Source organism: Lactuca saligna, chromosome 8, assembly GCF_052625555.1.
Source record: "Lactuca saligna cultivar CGN05327 chromosome 8, ASM5262555v1, whole genome shotgun sequence".
NCBI classification, from domain to species: domain Eukaryota; kingdom Viridiplantae; phylum Streptophyta; class Magnoliopsida; order Asterales; family Asteraceae; genus Lactuca; species Lactuca saligna.
This window is the reverse complement of record NC_136424.1, coordinates 105,957,659-105,968,320: the sequence shown is the minus strand read 5'-3', so window position 1 is coordinate 105,968,320 and position 10,662 is coordinate 105,957,659. Positions and strand designations below refer to the sequence as shown.

General features: G+C 30.5%; 1 protein-coding gene across 1 annotated transcript; it reads left to right on the top strand.

Moving 5' to 3' along the window:
* Nucleotides 1–8,994: 8,994 nt before the first annotated feature.
* On the top strand, nt 8,995–10,377 carry LOC145009824 (tetraspanin-8-like). Its single transcript, XM_078968453.1, has 2 exons — nt 8,995–9,680; nt 9,837–10,377. The coding sequence occupies exons 1-2, from the start codon at nt 9,171–9,173 to the stop codon at nt 10,134–10,136; spliced, it is 810 nt and encodes a 269-aa protein (XP_078824579.1). The 5' UTR covers nt 8,995–9,170; the 3' UTR covers nt 10,137–10,377.
* The last annotated feature ends 285 nt before the right edge of the window (nt 10,378–10,662 follow it).

Below are 10,662 nucleotides of genomic sequence, written 5' to 3'. Positions count from 1 at the left end.
CCACTTACTACTTCTCATTATTCACAGCACCGATGACGGTCACTAAGACTCTGGAACAACTTAGACAAATTCCTTTGGGGCGGAGATGAAGACAAACAAAAAATACACTGGGTGACATTGGATAAAGTAATAGCTTCGAAATCTGATGATGGGCTTGGCGTAGGATCAATACGCATGCCTAATAGTCAAATGGTGGTGGCGTATGAAAAAAGAGGGGGACTCAATATGGGGGCACACAATAAAAGGTGTACGCAACTTTTACAATAAACCTCATGATTATTTTTCTAGAAGGTACATCAATGGCGTCTGGTATAACATTGCAACCATAAAGAAGGATCTCAAAAGGCATGACCTATAAATAGGGGATGTGTTCGAACTACAAATCAGATCCGGTGACAACACCTAGTTCTAGTATGAAAAATGGACTGACGAAGACCAATTGAAGAACCAATACCCCGACCTGTTCAACCTGGAGACAAGGAAAAGATGCAAAGTGGCGGACATAATCATTGACGGATGTTTTGTAGGTCATTGGAATTCTTGTCCTGTTGAATATGGACTATTCGAGGATTTGGACAACCTAACGAATGAATTGTCCACGATAAATTTGGCGAGCAGGTGTGATCAATGGAAAAGTAGACTTGATGTAGATGGTCGCTATACGGTTGGGGCACTACGGTGGTTAATCGATAAAAAATCTAGTCCAAGTTAGATACTACCACCTATGCTAGGGCATAGGGATGCACCAATCAAGGTGAATTTCTTTTTTCGGAGAGCACTACAAAATAAAATCCCTTCTATGATGGCACTAAGATCACGGGGAGTAGAGCTCGACTTGACATGTTGTGGTGCTTGCTTTGCTGGTGACGAATGTGTCGATCACATTCTAGTAACATGCATGTATGCGAGTGCAATAAGAGACATAATATTTGACCGGTGTGGTATCAAGCACCAAACATTTCACAATGTTAGGGATTGAATATGTTTTGCTACAAGCTGGGGTCGGTGTTCAAAAAAGAAAAAAAAAGGCTCATGATGATATGCTATGGGCTTATACGGAGCCTATGGAAATATAGAAATTACCGGACTTCTAATCTGAAATTCATCAGTACCTTTTGCGGAGCTACGGTGATAAAATCCTTGGTGTATCTCTAGATTAAATGCAGAGCAAAATGCAATTTAAGTGATTGGAACATGTGGTCATCATCTCCTTTCCACTTTTCCTAGTTTGCCTCTGTAATTTTCTTTATTTACAATTCCTATTTGTATGTCTTTTTTTTTTTTCTTTCTTCCTATTCTTGCTCCCTTCTAGTTTCTTACTAGTTGGGGTTTATTTTAATATAATTTTACTGTTTCTATAAAAAGCAACTAACAAAGTATAAAATATTTAGTCAAGAAAATTTGAAAACTAATGATTAAACTACTATTATATTTCATTTGTCTCATAAATCTCGATTATTTAGTGTAATATATAATTTAAGGGGTAATTACTAATCTAGCCAAATTAAGGGGGTAATTAGCAATTTTTAGCCAAAAATTAATAAATGGCCAAAAATAGCCCACGAAACCGTAGGTTTCGAGATTTGCCTACTGTTTCGCTATTTCGTCTACTGTTTTGCGTTTTCTAGAAAAAAAATCATTTTTTCCATACAAAACCGTAGGTATTATAAAACCTACGGTTTTCTCTCGAAAGCCTACGGTTTCCCAAACCGTAGTCTACAGTTTTTGGAAAAAAGCTACGGTTGTTCTTCGGTAAAATTTTGATGAAAAGTAGACAAACCTGGTTGTTCTTCGGATGCTCCATTGAGAGAAAAAAAGTAGCCAAACCAAAGAAAACAATAGGCAAAGTGACATAATCTGAAAAAAAAAAATTTCATTATATAGATTGGGCTAATGGGCCACGAAAAAATAAACGAGCCCGTGAAACAGTAACACATTTGCACAAAACAATAGTTTTCACCCTAAAACAATAGTCAACGATGTTGACCACAACCAATCATAAGTTGATTACGGTTTTGTGGGATATTTTTAGCTAAGTGATATTTTTTGGCTATTTTTTAATAAATAATTAAAAAAAATGTTAGATTTGTATTTTTCCCATAATTTAATAATTATTTACTTTGCAAATATTTCAAGACAAAATAAAGTATAATTTTAATCGAAGTAGACATTATAAACTTAGTTCTACAAATAACTAATATGTCTTTTAAATAAAGGTTCTCTAAAAATAAAGTTTTTTTTTTCGTTCAAATAACTAATAAGTACTCTTTTTAAATAGATGTTCTCTTTAAAAAGAAACTTATTTTTCAATCAAAAGTCTATATACAATAAATGTTTTGTTCTTTATATAGTAAAACTTTTGAGGATACGCATAATATTTTAAGTAGGCCTTAACATGAAGCGATTTGAATGGATTTTGAGTAAAGTCGAACCTAAACTAATAAATTCGCTTTTTAGGTTTTGAAACCTATTGGGTTCGGTTTTTGTATTTGTTCGGTTTTTGGTTTCTTGGATTGGTTTCTTGATTTCACGAATGAGTTTTGGGTTTAAACCTATGGGTTTTCCCTTTTAACTCATTTTCTAGCAATTTTAAATATAACGAAACAAATTCAACCAAATTTAATACAAAACAAAAACAACCAATCTAACTAATTTATAGAAACTAAGAACTAATATTACAAGCCACCCGTTTAAAAAAATTTAAAAAAAGATTAAAAGTTAAAACTAGCTGATGGATTTAAACCATTAGGTGTGGGCATAGTGTTTTCATATTATTACATGTTATAACATGAAGTGAGGGTGGTGTTCCAATGTTATTATATGTTATGACATGGTGTTAAGATGAGAAATATATAGAGAAAAAAAAAAGAAAATAATAATTTGTGGATATTATTTCTCATTCCAGTTACCACATCTAATAACACAAGGTTGTGGCAATGTTTCAGTTGTTATCACGTATTTTTTGGGTGCCATGTCATAATAAGAGGAGTGGGTGTTGCCCTCACCTAGCAGTCTTTGGGTTAAAACCTATAGATTTGGTTTGGTTTCTATTAGTTTTAAAAGTATTAGTTGGTTTGTTTTCAAGATGTCGTTTTTTAATGTGCAAATAGAATTTAAACCGAATTTTTAAAAATTTGAAAAATCTAAACTTAAAACTGACGGTTTATGTTCGGTTTCAGTTTGCGGCGATTCACTTTTCGATTTGGATTTTGTTCGATCTAGTTTTAAGGAATAAATAAGAGAACATCTAATTTAAGAAATATATATAAAAAAGAAAGTTTTGTAAAGTTTGTGTGTAGAAAAAGGTTGATGGCATTTGATGATTAAAATAAGTATATATAATTGGTTACAATAAAATATATATATCTTTACTATCTTATAAAAAAAATCTCACTATTTCTAAAAATATATTGAATATAATAATATTATTTTTTTTAAGACGTTCAAATCATTAAGCTAATAGTACAAGTAGTTATCAATAAAATAATATTAAATTTTAACCTGTGTTTTGAATCGTTATATTTCTCAACAAATTCTATCTCATTCCCTGAATTTCGGATAATTCAAAATTTGAAACCATCAGAAAATACATGTTGATTCAAATATCCTTCCTGCAGATGGCTCTTTCTTAACATGTTTTTATTTTAATCCTTACTTGTAATTGATTTCATCATTTTTAAGTTTTTTTATTTTTATCTTATAAATATATTGGGTGAAGGCTTTATTATATCAGGTTTGTTCCTAAAAAGGTTTTTACTATGTTTCTTTAATGTGTTGGCTTTGCAAGTTCAAAGAACTCAACCAAGAGGGCCAGTTAGAGCATTGTATTATCATTAGTTTGTATATTTTGGCATCTTACTTTTGCAATAAAGAACGGTTAAACATAAGATTTGACATGATTAAGGTAGTTTGTATATTTTTCATCTTGTTTAGTCTAAAAATGAAACCTTTTTCATCATTGGTCCTTATAATATCAAGTTTCATCACATAGACTTCCTGATTACGGTGATTATTGTCCTTATTATAAGGTTCTATATAGATTTTGTTCAATATTTTAAGGTTTCGAGAACCTAAATCAATATGAATCCTTGAATTACATACCATCGTTGAAAATGTTTTTAATTTGTGACCAAACTTGGTTTAAAATCACAATGAACAAGTTGACACCTGAGTATTTTGACCTTCTCAAAGGACTATTTATCGACTTTTGAATCACAACACCTGATATTCTAAAAGTTTATTTTTATAAAATATTATTTATATATTTTAGCATTTTACTTAGTAGGACATTAAATTAATAAATGAATTAAGGAAAACGAAAAAAAGATGACGATAAACAGTACAAGTGGTTTGGGGATGTATAAATGGAAGTAATAACCATTTAGGGGGTGTTCGGCAAAAAAACTTATTGCTTATTAGTTTATTAGCTTATAAATTAATAAGTAAGTGTAGGGTAACTTATGAAAAAATAACGTATTAGAGGTTCCCCACCGGAATAAGATATTTTAATCCAAACACATTTTTAAGTTATAGTGATGTGGAACCTAATAAGTTGTTTTAAAAAAGCTTAGCCAAACACCCCCTTAATATGGCATGGTAATGCTTTTGAAAAATACATGTCATTTAATATTCATTTCTCGAAGTGAACGCAAAATGGTTTTAACTCTAAAGAGATCAAATTATTCGTCGCCCGCCGCTTTGTGCGGATAGGCGACTAGTATTTTTAAATATAAATCACCTTCACTGAACTTATCCTTGAATTCATATGCGTTTGTAAAGATTGCCTTGAATTCATATGTGTTTGTAAAGAGTGGATCGAGAATTCAAACCTTGCTATAACTTGATCCTTAAATCCATATGTGTTTGTAAAGAGTCGAGCTAGTATTCAAACCTTGCTAGGCTACTATTTTGGATTATCTTCTTATGCCTTTGGTTGTAATTTTTTGGTTTTGTAACATTTGTTAGAATACATAATTAAAATCTAGATTTTTATTTTATTATTACTTGGTTGGAAAGCTATATGAAACTAAATTCTATTATTTTTTTATTCTATTATTTATTTCATTTGAGAATCAGATTAAACTAAGGCACTGTTTGTTTTTTTTTGAAGAGAACATTCATGAAGCTTGCAGATCACCTCTGTAATCCTCTGTAACAGAAAATGTGAAACAAACGGTTGCAACGTATAATAAGAAACACGTTTGTTTTTTAACATCTGCAGACTGCTGTAGTAAACTGAAATTTAAATAAATTAATTTTATAAACTGAAAATAATCATCAATACCGAAATTTTAATAATTTTAGTCTTAAAACATTGAAATAATACTAAAAAAAACATGTAAAAAAACAAAAATATAAAACTTTAAAAAAAATTTTAAAAATATAAAAGAAACTAATAGTTTTATTCTAGAAAAAACTAATTGTAAAAAACATAAAAAAGAAAATAAAAAAATTAAGAAAGTATTGCAAACGATGTCTATAAAATTCGTAAAAAATTACACACGTTAAAAAAGATGTAACTGAAACTGAAAATATTATTAACAGAAACGGTAAAAAATTAAAAAAAATCAAAGTTTTTTTTTTTTTTTTTTTTTTTTTTTTTTTTTTTAAATCAAGTTAAAAAATTGTGGAAACTATAAAAAGAAATTATATCAAATCTGTAAATAAAGTTAAAAAAAATCAAACTTTAAAAAAAAAAAGTTATACCAAAATTAAAAAAAAAAACACTTGTAAAAAATGAAAGTCGAAGAGGTTTGAAGATGCAAGTCAAGTGTTGCGCCACACAATACACGCGCAAAAGTTTTATAGTCTGAAGTCTTCCAAAAAATAAACTGCTGCGAGAAGAAAAATGTTACGCGGGTACTGTGCCGCGCAACAAAAAATGATTTGAAAATGTTTTGTTAAAAAAACAAACTGCCTTTAAGATTCCATGAAACTAGAAAATCGATATTTCTTTTAAGATATCCAACTTTTTTTTCCAAAGAAATATAAAAATTTCAAAATAATCTATTTAAAGTATTTAACTTTCATTTTTAGCTTAAGTTAAGCTTTCCGATTCTATGAAACAATAGTTCCTAACTTAAAAATAATAGAGTTACGTTTGCCCAAAATGTATTAAAAAGGAAAAATATAATTTAAAAATGTATTAAAAAGGAAAAATATAATTTAATTACTATGGTATAACACAATTCACACACGAAAGATCTTAGTATTTTAATTTTAACATTTTAAACTAATACTTTTTTATTTTATACTATTATCATATTTGGATTATTCTATTTATTCTTTCATTATAATCTTTAAACATAAAACCATAACAAACTTCTAATCTTTTTATCATTTAGATTATTCTAATTTTTTTTTTTTTTTTTATCATTTTAGATTATTCTGTATTCTCACATCCTATATCGATTATAACAAACTTTTGCAAAAGATCACGGTGTTTTTTATTTCATTAATTCATAGATTATAATCTTTCAACAATTTATCACCACAAATTTGTAATATTTTATTATTTTATATTTTTATATTGTCCTCTATTTAACTACATTTATTAATTTTCTATTGGTTGAATATATATATATAAGATAATATAAACATGGTCTACAAAGCAAAAAAGAAAAGGTCTTCGGGGTTGAGAAAAATGGCGTTTTCGAAATACCTACGACTTATACATGTGGAGTTTGAAACGCGAAGCTTCCAAACAGATACCCGCATTCATTCTACGCGTAAGCGCGTGACGTAACCCATCCATCTATCTCTATCTACCACCGTCTGCACAAAAAATCTTCTTCTATCAATCCATATATCATCAAAAAACCCCTAACTTTTACCCATATAGCGAAATCCACCCTCTTAACTTTCAATATGATAAAATACATCCTTATGTTTATCCATTTTCATCATCAAACTAATGTTTTGTTTTCTACAAAAGAAGTTATGATAAGTTTAGGATAGCTATAATTTATAAATATATTTCCCCTTTGATTAGTTGGACCAAAAAAAATTCAATCAAGCAAATTTCAATGAAAAATGAAACAAATGAATACTCATTCCAGGAAAATATATATTATATTTGACTATAAATACAAAATATATATATATATATATATATATATATATATATATATATATATATATATATATATATATATAATAAAAACTATTTTAAGACATCGAATGAACTGTTTTCAAATTTCAATTACTAATGCTTCCAACCAAAATACAAAAAAGAGTGATTAGCACTATCATTTTTAAAGATGCATTAGAAAATTTTCTACAATGTATATGCACCATGTTAGATAGTAGTTTTACTTATTCTTTTGTATTTGGTTTGATGTCTTGTTGAAGAAACTTTATCAATTGATAGTTGTCTTAACAAAGCAATGTTATCAACAAAATACCAAATGGTGAGTAAAAGTACTCTTAAACGTTATGCAATTCAAAATTTGGTTTCAATTTTAAATACATCTCGTTATGAGCGACTTTACTTGCCCTTTCAATTGATGAATTTGTTGAACAGAATTTGTAAAGCGGTTAGGTTAATATCGATTATGATTATAAACATAAAAAATACCGAACACAAACTACTCTTAAACATCTTATCATTTAATTATTGTTATCTTGGACTCTTGTTGGATATATATATATATATATATATATATATATATATATATATATATATAATTGGCATTGTGTTTCACAGTGAAATTTGAGTGAGGGACTAAATAGTTACCATAATGTTTGCATCATGCTTTAAGCATGATACTCACTATATATTAAATACATATGAGATACTGAAAACACAAAACATATTAGAGTATTTTGTTGAGTGTAATCAAACCATGACATGTATGATACATAATATATTTATATCAAATTAAGAGTGGTAAATTTATCCAAAATACTTAAATTTCTAATTCCAACAGTCACTAGCAATCAAAAACCTTCAAAATTTAAAAGGTGTTTCTTACCTTGAAGACACCCGATCTAATTTTTGGTGATCCTAGGACAAATTCAACGAGGCCTACTAACAGACAATTCAACTTTTATCTATGGGATCATATTAGTCTAAACATGCTTGAGGTAATTTAGATTTTGGGTGAGATTAGATCTTAGACCCCCAATCTGGTTTTTGTGTGCATGTCTAACATCAATTGCCTCTTCTGGACATGTATGTACCACTACAATCATTTTTCCTAAAATCTTCAATAATCGATGCTACTTCCAAGAACTTTTATTGAGCATCATGTTCGATATCATATTAAACAATGTTCTACCATGAGACTATAGTAACATCTTTAATTTTGCGATTCCTATACTCTTCTCATTCTCCATATCAATGAGCGAACATTCTAATCTACACAAAAACATGTTCTTATTGCAATTATATCCCTTCAAAATTAGTAGGATACTCTAGTTATATAAAAATCTTGTGGCTATCCTTCGATCTAACCAACCACTAAAGTCATTCTCGACACATCATCCTAATGAATCATATTCGTCGGTACATGCTTCCACTCACGTATAAACAACATATTATATGTGAGCTTAGGTTACAAAAAGGTTATTTGCATAATTGCATTTGAATCATATACGGAAAGAATGAAATACGACCTTAATAAAATTTAACGACACGATTAATAAGATGAGGTCACTATCTTTTAAAAAATTAAATATATTATTATTATAACAAATCAATCAAAAATCCAATATATTAGATAAGCAGTTGAAAATATTCAACATTTAAAATTGATCTTATTTAATATTTTATTAAATCCAATTGATCTTATTAACCAAATTAAATGGGTCGATATCCAACTTATGTATAAATTTCATTGAGGTTATCGAAAATATTAGATTATATTTGAACCTATAAAAACCCTAACTATAAGGGATTATTTTGCATAGTACTGATATCCAGGGGTGCGTTTGTAAAATTATCCCTTACACCGAGAGTACAAAACCCCAGCCCAGCTAGCCTTTTTATCAGCAAACGCCGTTGCGTTCCTTTCTATCCTCGATTTTCTATCTCTAAAATATTCTCATCAGAATCCCCCTTTTCGCTTTCGAAATTTAACCTTTTCTTCATCTTTTCATCAGTTCATCAAACCAAAATCCCCCAAAAGTCTATACACTTTTCAAAAGATCAATAGAAAAATCAAGCAACCATGGTGCGTATAAGCAACAACTTAGTCGGCATCCTCAATTTCGTAACATTCCTCCTCTCAATTCCCATCTTGGCCAGCGGTATTTGGCTTTCACGTCAAGGAACCTCCGAATGCGAACGATTCCTCGATAGACCAGTCATCGCACTCGGCGTCTTCCTCATGATCGTCTCACTCGCCGGACTCATCGGCGCGTGTTGTCGCGTGTCCTGGCTCTTATGGGTTTACCTACTCGTCATGTTTCTACTCATCGTCCTTCTTTTCTGCTTCACGATCTTCGCGTTCGTCGTCACCAACAAGGGCGCCGGAAACACGGTATCCGGTAGAGGTTACAAGGAGTACCGTTTAGGAGATTATTCGAGTTGGTTACAGAAGCGGGTTAACAGTTCCAAAAACTGGAATAAAATCAAGAGTTGTTTACAGGATAGCATGGTTTGCAAGAGCTTGATTGATGATGGATCTGACAATACTCCAGTTGACGTTTTCTACACCAGACATCTCTCTTCTATTCAGGTATCAATCAATAGAATCCAATCATATCCTTTCAAAATTTCTTCATCTTTTAGATCTGAGATTGGTTTACAGTAACATGATTTTGTGGAATTGATAATTATTGGAGCTGTAGAATCGTTTTTTTAATTGATTTTAATTGTTTGAACCGTGTTGTAGTCTGGATGCTGCAAACCCTCGAACGACTGCGGTTTCACATACGTAACTCCGACCAACTGGACCAAAACTACGACGACCTCCGGCAACCCTGACTGTAATGCTTGGGACAACGATCCAGACACCCTCTGTTTCAACTGCCAATCATGCAAGGCTGGATTGCTCGACAACATAAAGAGCGATTGGAAGAAGGTTGCTGTACTCAACGTCATCTTCCTCGTGTTCCTCATTATCGTTTACTCGATTGGTTGCTGTGCATTCAGGAACAACCGTGAGGATAATTCATGGAAGCGCTACCCTTAGAGTGATTTTGGGTGGAAATTACTGGGTTGTGTCTTTCTTTATACTTTAGTATAATCGTTTTTACCTATTTGTTTAGTATTGTTTCTTGAAAGCTATATAATGGTTAGATCAATGGCGATGGGCGTTGACTGTTGCTCTGCGATTGTTACATTTTGGGTTTGAGAGACGACCACCGCTTTTAGGTGTAAATATGATGTGTCTGGAAACGTTTATTGAGATTTATTTTGAATAATTTGGTTTACTTTTGGTGTTGATTTTGAATTTGGTTTTTTGGTTTTTATTCGTGTGAATTAGATAATTAGAATGTTTGTTTAATACGTAATTAAATCGTCTCATATTTATCGGTTGGCCACATGGTTGGTGTGTGTCTGGTTTAGTGCTTTTTTTTGAGTAATGACTATATCATTGATTATGGATGAACTTATTAGCATGTGAGTTACAGGTGTAAAACGAAAGGGTCAACACTTATTTTTTATTATTAGTTTTCTTTTAGAAAATTGCAAAAATGGTCTTCTAGTTTGATATT